The 14,411-nt window shown below is 36.2% G+C and overlaps 1 protein-coding gene across 1 annotated transcript in view; it reads left to right on the top strand.

Moving 5' to 3' along the window:
• Positions 1-7,400, top strand: part of FAM199X (family with sequence similarity 199, X-linked) — a 31,395-nt gene extending 23,995 nt beyond the window's left edge. Inside the window, exon 6 of the mRNA XM_077889290.1 lies at positions 974-7,400. Coding sequence (XP_077745416.1) covers positions 974-1,144 — 171 coding nt within the window. The 3' untranslated portion in view covers positions 1,145-7,400. The remainder of the gene's footprint in view (positions 1-973) is intronic.
• Positions 7,401-14,411: the final 7,011 nt, after the last annotated feature.

The raw sequence follows: 14,411 nt of genomic DNA, 5'->3' as shown, positions 1-14,411 counted from the left end.
CTACTGAGCAGGTCTCACTATGTTGCTGATGTTGCTGTCTATTAGCTCCTAACAATGTTCTGCATGTCGTGTGTGTGTGTTAAATGTTTTCTTAATGTTTTAATCTTGAATGTTTATTAGGTCTTTTAAAAATATAATAACACCTTCTCTAATTTCTGTCTATTTACAGTTGAAGAATTTTTTGTGATAATATTGAGCACATAAAAAATAGGGAGGTGTAGTGTATTTAGAATGTTTTTGTGATGCTTTAGGTAAGTTCAGTTCCTTGCAGTGGTGACAGTTTGGAGCCAACTTAAAGATAAAAAGGGTATCTCATAACTCTTTGGGAACCCAGTGGTGACTAGAAGATAAACAGTGATTCCTTCCCTGGCTTGTACCAAAGTAGAAACATAGCCATCTTTGTTGGTTGCCAGGGTATTCCTCTAGATATTCTTCATTCTTTTTTTCTTGCATCAGTTCACCAGTGACAAGGAAGAGCACCCACTGGGTTTCTAATGGGCTTTTAAGATGGTATTTGCCTAATATGGAGAAGACGTGATTCTTTCCCGCCATTGTAAAATTGCTAGAGCTTTTGAATGAAAGATACCTTAAAAGCGTAAGCATTAGAGATTTTGGCAATGTTCTCTATGTTGGCATTCAGTATTGTTCATTATGTGTTCACTCTGCAGTGACACCCATGTACCTTAATTTGGTTAAAAAAGGCTTTGGAATGATTGATTATCTATAACTAATCAAAATGATCAAATTTCAGTCCTTCCTAAGATTCACTGGTCAAATACCATAAAAATAGAATCTTGAGGTATCATTTCCCTCAGTTCATTCCAGTGGCTCACTTACTGGAACCAGGATCATACTGCAAAGGAATTTGAACATCTCCAAATATTCTGAAAATACAGAATTTGATCCCTAAAAAATTCTGAGATGGGTATGTCAGAACTGAACCTTACTGATTTAGAAATTTTTATTTTGACAGAAGCGATCCAAGCAGCGGAAGTTACAGCAGAAGGCTTTGCGCAAGAGGCAGCTGAAAGAGCAGAGGCAGGCTCGAAAGGAGAGGCTCAGTGGGCTCTTCCTTAATGAAGAAGTGCTGTCCTTGAAAGTGACTGAGGAAGACCATGAAGCAGATGTAGATGTTTTGATGTAATAAGGATGAATTTATTGGCATTCTTTTTAGGTGTTAAAGTGTTCTATCCTTTTATTTGTTTACATGCATTTTGACCAAACTTTTGGTTAGGGCTGTGCTGATGTACCATTAGTATTTAAGTCCAGTGGTTCTCAGCAGGTGGTCCCCAGACCAGCAGCTTCAGCATCACCTGAGAAGTTGTTAGAAATGCATACTACCAGGCCCCATTCCAGATGCAGTGAATCAGAAACCCTGGGGGAGGGACCAGCATTGTGTTTTAACAACCACCAGATTGTTTTGCTGCACGCAGCTCTAGTTTTAAGAACCACTAATTTAGTAAATGTTTTGACTGTTTAGACTTTAGGGTGGTTAAGTGGGCTTTTTCAAGAGCTAGTACGTTTACAGTTCGGAAGATTTCAAGCTACTGCTGACAAGTAGTTTATTATGTCAGTATAGGTATATCTGTAGTGATCATAATTCAGCTTCCTTCTTAATGTTACAGTTCCTCAGTTTGCTTTTTCTAAAGGCCATAGCATAATTCTTAATTCTTAGTGGACATCTTTTTTTGAGGTTGTGGGGTGTGGGGTGTGGATTGCTGTTTACAATAGTGCCTTCATTAGCTTTAGTTCTGTTTTCATTTGTTAACTCAAATGTGTAAAAATAGGCACTAATGTCTTTCCTGTTAGATTTGTTTTTTACTTTCTGTAAATTCAGAATCCTTTTGTAAGTGATTACTACTGAGGAAATAATGTTACTAGTAGCTGAACTTTAGACTTGATGCTATATTGATTAATACTCAAATGGAGGAAGCAATTAAGCAAAACATCCAATTCTGCTTTTCCGCTGCTTCCTGAAATTTTAGGGTGTGAATCTGTCTCAAAGGCAGGAACTGTATCTTAAGTTCTTTTGTAGGTCATTTTTTCCAGCACAGCTCTGATTTTTAAATATTTGGTATAACAGCTTCTGGCATGTAAACTGGTAAATGTTCAAAGTTAACTAAAGAAAACCCTTACAGTTCTCCGAAACGTCTCTATAAAGCACTAGAAATACACAGAACGTGAGATAATAGGAAAAAAAATCCTGAGCTTGTTGGCTCTTAATAGAAGTCTTATTGTAGATGTGAAATCATGGAGTTTCTTTAAATGTTTTCATAGAGTTATGAACACTAGAAGTAGTGTGATTCCTTTTCTTCTACCACGTCTTTAAACACTCATATGGGTTAAAGAAGATGGAAACTGGTACTACTGACAATCAAGCTGCTTTCTGATTTTCATGATTTTCTTTTTATTGTGGATAACTTTTGGGAGGTAATCATAATTCTGTAGGAGGAGTTGTGATCAATATTTTTTTAAACTCTAGAGTCGAGGATGATAGGATTTTTACTTTTTTAAACATTCATATCAAATAACTCATTAAGAAAGAGATTGACTTAAATCGTTAATTCTCAGTTGATAAAAACCTTTGCTTGCAATCATGTTTTGAAAACCTGATTTTACTTTACTTCCTTGAAGGTTAAAGAATTGAAACTGAGGATGAAAAGTGATGTATTTTGCAGCTTTGCTGAGGTCTGTGATATGGTTATGAGATTTTGAAGACTACTAAATTTATACTTTAAAATTTTACTAAGATGAAAGTATGCATATATGGTTATCAGTTGGAGTACTCCCTCTGACTTTCCTTTTACCCTTTCTTAGATGCTCCTAACCAGCTTAGAGGGCCCAAAGAAAGCTTGGGGTAGGACCCCAAAATACTTTGAGGAAAGTGGAAAGGGTCAACCTCATTGTGTTTTCCCTTCCAAATATAGGATGAGTAAAAGGAGAGAAGAGCAAATACAGCTGAATTTTCTGCCTGCTCTTAGCAAAAGCAAAATCTAGAGAATGATTTATCTGTTCTCTTTACCTACTCTTCCAGGAAAACAGGCCACTTTTGGAGACCATAGAGCAGCATTTATCTGTTAAATACTTGGAAACAATTGACCAGTAAAAGAAAATAACATGGTCATGATATAATAAGATCAATTTTTCTACTCTCCCAACAGTCACATAGTCTTATTACCTTAGATTTAACTTAAGTCGCTATGAAACAAGTTTACCAAAGCACCACAAAGCCAATTTTAAAAGTTTATAAGGATTTGAGTTTTTATAGTAAAGTATGCCATGAAATTTTATGTAAATCTGGATGCACTGTCTTTACTATAAATTAGAGATTGCCCATAAAGTTGGTTTAGAGGAGATTGAAAATAATTCTTTTTTTTAATTCTTTTTTTAAAAATTCTTTTAATTAAAAGAAAAAATTAAAACAACTTGGGTTTGCTTATGATGTGGGAGAGGGATATTATCAAGTCTTTCTCCATCTCTCCTGACATTAGAAAAAAAACCCAGCAGTAAAAGACAAAAAGTTTTGTTTTTGTTAATGGGCTATACTGTGTTTTTTTCTTTTTTAATATCTCATGTAGATAATTCAAGTTTGAATTCTTTCTTGGAATAAGTAATAATTTATTTAGTCTGGTATATCTGAGTTTAAGACCAATCCAACTCACTATTTTTTCTTTTTAAAGATAAATCTAACCTATTAATAAAAATGTGAGACTCATTTGCTCCAGTGTAGAGCTTCTGTAGAGAACTGACACTGGAGCAAATAAGTTTCTTCCCCTTTAAACACAACCCTTGTTAACTTAGGGCATGATAAATTTCCCTCAGATTCTTTGTAAAACATTTTATTAGAGATCTTGTATGTATGTTTAATTATATACCAATAAAACTGGAAAAAAGAGCTCTTGTAGAAGTCTGTCAGTCCCTACCATAGGTATGAACCTTGAATTAAATAAGATGGCATGTCTTTTTCTACAGTTTTACAACTGAATTAAAGTAATTCAGTTTTACAACTGAATTAAAGTAGTATACTGTTAGGTGGTATATAAAGGGTAGTTCATTCTGCCCGAGCAAGAACTTAGAATAAAATGACACTTTTTCTCATGAGACTTGTCTTTTTTGTTTTTAAAGATTTTATTTATTCATGAGAGACACAGAGAGAGAAAGGCAGAGACACAGGCAGAGGGAGAATCAGGCTCCATGCAGGGAGCCTGATGTGAAACTTGATCCCAGGACTCCTGGATAACACCCTGAGCTGAAGGCAGACGCTTAACCAGTGAGCGACCCAGGCGTCCCTCATGAGACTTGTATCTTTTGTTAGGCTGGGGCAGTTTTGTCCATTTCCTTAGCCCTTTGGATTAACTAGATAGATATTGCTGAATTAATCCCAGAAACTGACTTGTAATTTAATGACTCTATGGATTGGGTGGACATCTCATTTTATTTAACTCTTATAAGTGTTAATTCCCTCTTAAAGGAAAAATTCCTAGAAACTACTGTATAAAGGTATCCAGATTCTGATGAGCTTTAAAATTAGTGAAGTTTTCAAATATCTTCATATTTAAAGCCAAAAATGTTATTAGGACATGAAAAATAGAGAAGTCCTGTTTCCAGATTCTCTAGCAGAGATTTTCATTCATGGCTTACTTTTTAATAGCCTCATGTGCCTTAAAGGTGAATTCTATACTTTTTCTCAATATCAGGCTTTTTCAAACTCAAAAAAAATCTGAACATTGTAATTTGTTTTCTAAAATGTCCTTGCTGTTGGATATCAGTAAGCAAAATCATTAAATTGAACCAGTCAGTGACAATAGAGCGTATTAACAAAACACTAATCTTTTCAGATATTAAATTTCATTAACATGACTTTATTTGTGGCCCACCTTGGTCACTGAAGAACATTGAAAGTTATCTAAAGTATAGCTTAATGTACTCTCTCATTTTTTTTCCCCTGAAAAAGGTCATAAGCCAGAATGCTTTTTTTAAAACCAGATAATTCTTAGTGTCTGGAGAGATAATATTCAAGACAAAAGCACTTCAAGAACAGAGATAATATAGCAGCTTGATTCCCTTGTTATAACTTTAGGGATTCTTTGCATTCATTTGTGTAATAGCTGGAATGCTCCCCTCCCCTTTAACAAATTACCTATTAGCTCTTCTGTCTTCAAGAAATGTTTGCTTAGAATCGGGAGGGGATTACTGAAAGTCAGTTTATAGTTTGAGACAGTTGATAGGAGAATTCCCAGTCCTATTCAAATATGGTATTGATGGTGAGCACACTGCCATTCAACATTTCTAAACTTAGAGGTAAATCTAATCCTTAAAAGGACTATTAGTTAGAAAATAAGTATTTGTATACACATGTATCGTGGTAACTTTAGATTCATTTTAAGTCTGACAAAGTAAGATAAATTCTATCTTTACAATGGAATTATGCTAAGTGGGTGAGAAACTTCTGAAAGATATTTAGACCTAGGCATCTCTGTCAGTATAGTATCTGGAACATAGCTCCTTCAAATTCTAGCTTAAATCTCATTTCTGTGGAAAATAATTGACTTATTCCTAAGGCTCAGAAGGAACTCCAAAGAGTCTTCTAATTAACCGGCTATTAATAGAGTACAGAAGTTGCATGCTATTGCTGCATATCAGAGTTGACTCACTAAAATTTTATTTTCATATTTTTTCTAATATTAAAATTATTTCTTTTCAGCCCCCCTCACAATTTTATTTTAAATTAAGGTTATTAATGTTTTAACCTAGATCACATGGTGGTAAGTTAATTTTTAATTTGGCATTCATACTGAACTCTGAAAACCTGGTTTAGTCTTCTCTGATTTTAATATATAGTAGTTTTTTTCTTTATTGTCAAGTTTGTTACATCTTTGTGGTCAGTGGAATCTGTGGAAATCTGTGGGTTTTTTTTTTTTTTGTGGTGAGGGGTAGGGGTAGAAAAGAGAATTGCTCCAATTATACATATGCATTTTGACTATATAAAGGTAGTTGTAGAATTAATATGTATAAATGACAAGTTAACACTTACCTATTCTGACTTGTTCTAAGGAACAGTAGCCTGAAGCCATGGCTTGTTTTTTGGAGCTGCTTGCTCTTCAATAGTAGCTGACCAATTAGATTTAAGTTTGGACTTTGGGGTTAGGTTATCTAGCTGAGGCTTTTAGGAATGGAGCAGACTATTTCTGTTCGTATAGTGGATCAATTTAATTTCCTCTTTGAGAACTCTAATTTAGGTATAGGTATTATCCATTCTGAATCTTTGTGTTGGGAGTTTAATAAGACTGTTGTCAAAAGCTATTAAAGATAATTACAAGTATATGTAAAACATTTGACAGATGGTTAAAAATTTCATTTTTTTTAGTTTCAAAGGTTAGTTATGTAGCATCAATATCATAACCAAAGCAAGTAGGAAGTTGGCTGGTTTGGAGAATCTTCAAGTAGTCTTAAATACTGTAATGTATCAGATTGTTAACCAGGATTTTTTTCCTGTATTTCTGCTAAATGTATTACTATATTAATGCACTTTTGTATATATAACTGTCTTCTGTACATTCTGTACTTACTACAGTGTATATAAAAGCTGTTTTTCCTGAAAAGTGTAAGGAAATACAATAGCTGTAACACAAGTCGTTTCTATTTTGAGTTCCTTCTTGTACTTGAAAGTAGTAGTTCAGTAGTTAAATCTAAATGTGTATGTATGGTTGTAATTAAAATGGGAAATGTGGCAGAATTGTCTTTTGAAGCTGAATATCAGACTGAACAGTGTTGTTTTGGGTATTAAAAACTCTTGTAATATTTTAATTGTTTCTTTTGATGTACCATGGGCTTTTTCAAACCCCACTGCTGCTTACCACTTTATACTTCAGAATCCACTCCTCTACATGTTCCATCCCAGAACATTGATCAACAGAAAAGAATTAGGTCTCCTCTCTTTTGCTCACAGTTTGGTTAAGGATCCATAAACTTTTGTTTTGTGAAAGCCAGAATTTCCCAAATGTCCTTGGCAAATCATTTTTCTGGAGAGATCAGATTTCTAGGGAGAGTAGCATTCATTGTATGTGAAAATTAGGTCTGTCTTGTGTTTACAAAAATGAGATCTATTTTCCTTATATATTAATCTAGAGTCTTTTTAGGTTGTAATTCTAGAAAAATGTGAGCAGTTTTCTGTAGTTTCAGAAGCAATTCAACTTTCAGCAGCAACTCTATCTCTTGCCACTAGAGGGAGGTCTGTGGTTGCTCTCCTGAAAACGTCTTAGCTGCTTTTCTTTTAATTTCAGAGGTTGAAATCAACCTTATTTCAAAATTCCTTTTGTGATATTAAATACTTTCATTTATTAGTGGAAGGTAAATTAATTGAGCTTGTTTAATAAAGCAAATCTTATGCTTTTCTGTAATCTTCAATTTTTAATAAATGTGAGTTAGCTATTAAGTGAAGTGTGTGTGTGTGTGTGTGTGTGTGTGTGTGTGTGTATGGATCTTCTCTTAGGTACTTTAAAACTTCACTGTCCACTGTGGTAGCCACTAGCCACATGTGGCTATTTAAATGAATTAAATAAAATTTGAAATTTAGTTCCTTGGTCCCATTAGCAATACTTCGAGTGCCCAGTAGCCACATATAACAAGAGGAACACCACCATCACAGGAAATTCCACTGAACAATCTAGAGATTTGATGTTTTATGTAGTGGCCACTATCCTCATCTTACCAGTGAACAGTAACCAGTGATTCCAAATTGATGCCCACAGTTAACTATTGTAGGTGATTGGTGTGAGAGGGAGAACAAGCTGTGTTTCACTTTTCTACTTTAATAAAGCCACTACCAAAGTTGGGACTTTGGTGGTTTAATGGAGAAACTTCTCAAATATTGAGTATTTCATTGGACTATGAATAAGATTTCTTAAAGACTCCATTTTTCAAAACTGCTTAGTGTGTTTCTTTACTCATGTGATGTGGGAGACTTAATAGAGTCACTGTTACTTGAGACTGACAATCCTCTGCCCTTTCCCAATTAGTTTGAATCTCCTGGTTAAGTGGTGTTTTTATATTACATTATCTGTGTTTCTTAGTAATAGGTTGATAGATACTAGATTTAGGTACAATGTTATTTCCCTTTGTAATGGTTAAATAACATTTTTAACACTTCAGTTTGTTCATCTGGTTGCCAGGATCTCATATGCTTGTTTTTCTTTTAAAAACAGCAGATAACTGAATTTATGTATTTTCATGTTTGTCTTATAAAAATCATCAAGTAAGACCGTAAAATGAATTCCCACATCTACTTCCGCTCTTCCCTCATGGCCATTCTTGTTTCTTTTAGCCTCCACCTCCAGACACCTTAGCTGAACTCCTAATGATACCCTGGATGGTAATTTCATTTTTAATTGTTTCAGTGTCAGATTTTTAAAAGGACACTCTTCTTTTATATATAAATATGAGCATATACCTCCACAAATAAAAAAAATTCCTTAATATCAAATAACTGGTTTACTTGCTTGAAATCAAAACCATAACCATTAGTCTTTTTTCTTTCTTTCTTTCTTTTTAAAAAGATTTTATTTATTTATTCATAGAGACACAGAGAGAGAATGAGAGGCAGAGACACTGGCAGAGGGAGAAGCAGGCTCCATGCAGAGAGCCCGATGCAGGACTCCATCCAGGGTCTCCCGGATCATGCCCTGGGCTGCAGGTGGTGCTAAACCGCTGTGCCACCAGGGCTGCCCAGTCTTTTTTCTTTCAAAATCATTCTGCATTTTGTTAGCACTGAGGTAGAAGAATTATTTTTATTATTGTTTGGGTAAGTCCTGATAGTATGTCTTGAGCACATTTTTATTAAAAGTGAGATATCTATTGCTTTTAGATAAAAACAAAACCCAGCTGTTTTCCTTACTGTTTTGTTTCTTAATGAAGCCATGAAATAATTTGGGTAGCAGGAAGGAAGGAGGGAAATAACTGTGAAAGATGAATTGAACCGGGGCATCTAGGTGGGTCAGTGGTTGAGCATCTGCCTTTGGCTCAGGTCATGACCCTAGCATCCTAGGATCGAGTTCCACGTACCTCTCCCCACAAGGAGCCTGCTTCTCCCTCTGCCTGTGTCTCTGCCTCTCTGTGTGTCTCTCATTAAATAAATAAAATCTTAATAAAAAAGATGAACAGTTATTTTTCTGTCTCACCTACCTATGAGTTCAAGAATGCTCTTTGTTTGCCAAAATTGTCACACATGGTAAAAATCTGAATACCCACTATTTATAAAGAGTTTTGCAAGGATGCTCTGGGGGACATAAGGAAAAATAGAGATTCTTATAGTCCTTAGAAATTTTTTCAGGAACTCTTTATAAAGCTGTGACAGGCTATTGGTTTTGGTTTTGCATTTTAACTTACTGTAGTTTAGATTTTACGAATTGTAGAATATCAGAGCTTGAAGGGATTTGGGGGATTATTTAGCTTGGTGATTCTTAAACTTGAGTGTGCATCAGAATCCCCTGGAGGACTTGTTGAAACACAGACGGCCAGACGCCACTCGAGTTTCTGACTCAGTAGGTCTTGACTGGGCCCTGAGAATTTTTATGATTTCCTTGGTGATGCTGCTGGTCCAGTGAACACAGAGAAGCTTTGATGTAGCTCAGTCCCTTTTTCTCTTGCCTCTATTTTTGCAAATGAGGAAATATACACTAAATGGAAAGTGACTTCTTAACCCCAAACTGGTTTGTGACATGGCCAAATCAGAATCCAAATCTTGAGGTGCCTTATTCACACTGGGAAAGTCCAGTGCTTTTCCTGTTGTGCAATTGTTTCCTTCGTAGTAGTTGCCTCCAAATGCTTCCTTCCAAGTCTTTTTTTTTTCTTCCAAATCTTTTCTGAACATTGGGGTTTTCTGATAAAGATTTATATCTTTACCCAGATCAGGAGTTTCTTTTCTTTTTTCGTTTTTAAAGATTTTATTTATTTATTTGAGAGAGAGAGAGAGAGACCGAGCGCACAAGCAGGGGGAGCAAGAGGGAGAAGCGACCCCTCACTGAGCAGGGAGTCCAATGCGGAGCTTGATTCCAGGACCCTGTGATCATGACCCAAGCTGAAGGCAGATGCTTAACTGACTGAGTCACCCAGGCGCCCCTTAAGAGTTTATAAATTGATGTCATGATTAAAATTGTTGGCAATTTCTTTTTATATGCCAATGTATTTTTCTGAGGAGGGCTCCATATCTTTTATCAAGTTCTCAAATGAATTTTCTTCCCCTTAATGGCTAAGATTCTGTCCTTTGAAGGCAATTTTAGTTTTTGGAAATAATCAAGGGTCATTTGGGAGGCTATCTGGGGGTTTATGTGTGTGAGAATCCTGAAAATTGCTACACTTGGTCAATGAGGTATGATTTTAAAAGTAATAAGACTTTTTTTCTCATGGCCTAAAAACTAGGGCTTTGATGTACATTAAAGAGTTCTAGAAATATTTTGGGCAATGACAGCATCATTGGTTTAGGTGTATGGCGATGACATGGAATGGAGATATTAGCTTGGATGTATTAGCTCTGGTTTGTTGATTAAAATAGTCATCTCTTCATAATCATAACTTGTATTCTAGAGAAAAATCTTCCACTAATGTTTTAGAAAAACCGTGTTAATTTCACAGACTTGTTCACAGACAGACTTGTTCATCAAATAACAGAACGAGATGGTAATCTAAAAACTTGAAAGACATATAGCCTTTTGGACATATAGACTTTTGGTCCTATAGCTGAATGATAACAAATTAAGGACTAGAATTCAAGTCTCTTGAGCTGTAGACTAGTGCTCTTTCCACTGTATCACACTGCTTTGTATCATGCTACTACTTTCACAGTGTTTCAGGAAAAACATCTTAAGATTTTAGTATAGAACAGTGAGTTAAAGTGTGGATCACACACCAGCAAAATCAGCATCACCTGAGAACTAAGAGGTGCAAATTCTCAGGCCCCACCCCAGACCTATGGGATCAGAAACTCTGGCAGTCTGTTTTAACAAGCTCTCTCAGGATTCTGATGCACACTCAAGTTTGAGAACCATTAGTTTGGAGTAATGATTCTCTGGCCGAACATCAGAATTATCTGGGGGAACTTTTAGACAGTGCTGGGACGCCTGGGTAGCTCAGTGATTGAGCGTCTGCCTTAGGCTCAGGGCATGATCCTGGGTGGGGGTATCGAGTCCCACATCAGGCTCCCTGTGAGTAGTCTGCTTCTCCATCTTTCTATGTCTCTGCCTCTCTCTCTGTGTCTCTCATGAATAAATAAATAAGTAAATCTTAAAAAGAAAATAATGGTGCTTAATCATTACTACCTTCTTTACCCAGACAAATCAATCTCAAAGGTGAGGCCTGGGCATCTATAGTTTTATAATAAACATTGTATTTTGGAATAATTTTAGGTTTAAAGAAAAATTGTAAAGACAGTGTAGAGAGTTCCTCTGTATCTGTTACTTAGTCCTCTAATATTAACATCTTACATAACTATGGTACATTTGTCAAAACTAAGAAATTGATATCGATACATTACTGTTAACTACAGATTTATTCACATTTCCTTATTCTTTATTCAGATTTCACTAATTTTACCACTAATACCATTTTTCTTTTTTTTTAAGATTTTATTCATTCATGAGAGACAGAGAGAGAGAGAGAGAGAGGCAGAGACATAGGCAGAGGGAGAAGCAGGCTCCCGGCGGGAAGCCTGATGTGGGACTCGATCCCAGGACCCCAAGATCACGACCCGAGCCAAAGGCAGATGCTCAACCACTGAGCCACCCAGGTGCCCCACTAATGTCCTTTCCCTATGCCAGAATCCAGGCCAAGATTCCTCATTGTATTTAATCATCATGTCTCCTTAGCCTCCTCTAGTCTGTGATATTGTCTCAGTCTCTCCTTGGTTTTCATGATCTTGACAAATAAAAGAATTGGTCAGTTATTTTGTGGAATGTCATCCTCAATCTGGGTTTGCCTGATGTTTTTTCTCACAATTAGATTGCAGTTTTGAGATTTAGGGAGGGTTACCAGAAAGGTGTGGTGCCATTCTTATCACATCATCTTAAAGGTATATACTATCAACATGACTTAACCCTAGTTAAGCTACCATTTTTCCCTTTCCAAACTCTGCTCTTTAGGAGCAAGTGGTGCAGGCCAGCTCACGCTCAAGGAGGAGAGAGAAGTATCTACATATGTTATTGGGATTTCTGTATGGAAGATTTGTATCTTCTCCATGTATTTATCTACCTGGTCATTGATATCAGTATGTATTCATGGACATTTATTTTATACTTTGGCCTATAACCGTATACTAAGCTATTTTATTGCTCAAAATTTTCCAGATTTGGACATTGGGAACTCTTTTTTAAAAACATTTTATTAATTTATTCATGAGAGACACACACAGAGAGAGGCAGAGACACAGGCAGAGGGAGAAGCAGGCTCCATGCAGGGAGCCCCATGTGGGACTCAATCCCCGGTCTCCAGGATCACACCCTGGGCTGAAGGTGGCACTAAACCTCTGAGCCACCTGGGCTACCCTCATTGGGAACTCTTGAAGGACACTCTAGTGTCCCTTTGACCTACCCATTTCCATTTGTATTTTGAACGCTTTATTTTCTGGCACTTCACAATGCTTCAGCCCTAGAATCAGCATTTCTTCAAGGAGCTGGACACTTCTTTTTAAAAGCTCCTCAGGTGATTCTAATGCAGAATAAGTGTGGGAACCACTGATGTTGAGGCTGAACCATATTCTTCTGTAAATCTCCTGATGCTTTGATCAGGCCAGATCCTATCTTGTATCCTCATAAAATGTAGTCCTTTTTGATTATTTCTCCTCCTTTTCTTTTCATGTTCAGTCTTTTCACCAAAGCTGTTTTCTTTTCTTTTCTTTTCTTTTTTTTTACCAAAGCTGTTTTTGTCTCAGCAACCAGAGCAGCACTTTTTAAACTTTAATGTACATAGGATCTTGTTAAAATGCAGATTCTGATGCAACAGGTCTAGGGTAGAGGCTTGAGTTTTTGTATTTCTAGCAGGTATCTAGTTGATTTGAGTGCTCCTGATCCATGAACTACATTTTGAGTAGCGACTGTCAGAACAAAATGCAGACAACTTAGGACATTTCAAGAACCTCCACGGTCTGCCTGACCCCAGTCTGCTTTTCAGCTTAATCTTCTGTACATTTCTCCATTTACCTTATATTCAAACCAACCAGTCTACTCAGCATTTGTAGTAGTCACCTTCTGATGTGGCCCCCAGAAATTGTGGTGATTCACTTCTTTAATTCCTTTCCCCTGGATGTGGGATGGACCTAGAGACTTGTTTCTGATAGGATACAGCAAAAGTGATGGGATGTCACTTCTGTGATTACATTACAGAAGACTGTGACTTCTGACTCACTTGTCCTCTTGTCCTCTCGGGTGCTCACTCTGATGAAGCAAGCTGCCAGGTTGTGAAATGCTCTGTGACAGGCCCACATGGCAAAGAACAGAGGGACTGAGGCCTTTGTATAACAGCCCATGAGGAACTGAATTCTGCCAACAATCATGAGTGAGCTGGGAAGGAGCCTGCTTCTCCGTCTGCCTATGTCTCTTCCTCTCTCTGTGTCTCTCATGAATAAATAAATAAAATCTTTTAAAAAAATCTACCAAAATAATTCAGATTGAGTAAATACAGTATTATAAAATTTAAAAAATCATTTTGTAGCAAAGGAGTTTGACACCTAACTTTTCCTAAATTTTTGAAAGAAATATGTTTTTCAGCTAAAAATTTCAAATTCTCCATCTACCTTTCCCCATGTTAATGCATATGTTTCTTTAAAAAATTGATGTTATGGGGCACCTGAGTGGCTCAGTGGTTGAGTGTTTGCCTTTGGCTCAGGTCGTGATCCCAGGATCCTGGGATCAAGTCCCACTTTGGGCTCCCCACAGGGAGCCTGCTTCTCCCTAAGCCTATGTCTCTGCCTCTGTGTGTCTCTCATGAATAAATAAATAAAATCTTTACCAAAAAATAAATAAAAAATTGATGTTATCCTCACTTTTAAAATTATATACCAGTTTTATCTATACCTGATCTTTTGTTTAAATTTTGTTGGCTATTTCCAAAAGCAAAACATATGAGTAAGTCTAAAATACTATAAAGTATAAAATTAGAATCATATCTACTTTATAGTATTAAAAATATAAAAAACTCAAACAGATTAAAAATAGCATATATCCAACTGTGGGCAAGGCAGTGGAGGGACCAGAACTCTATAAAACTGTTTGGCAGTATCTACTACAGAGAACATATACATACCTAAGTCTCAGCAATTCCAGTCTTAGATATATAGTCTATGGAAGGTGTATGTTTACCAAAAGATATACTGGAATATTTACAGGAATATTATAATATCCCCGAAACTGGAAACTACCCAAATG

The sequence above is a fragment of the Canis aureus genome, chromosome X (genome assembly GCF_053574225.1).
Source record: "Canis aureus isolate CA01 chromosome X, VMU_Caureus_v.1.0, whole genome shotgun sequence".
NCBI classification, from domain to species: Eukaryota; Metazoa; Chordata; class Mammalia; order Carnivora; family Canidae; genus Canis; species Canis aureus.
Note: the sequence above shows the minus strand (reverse complement) of the source record. Positions and strands in the feature narration are given on the sequence as shown.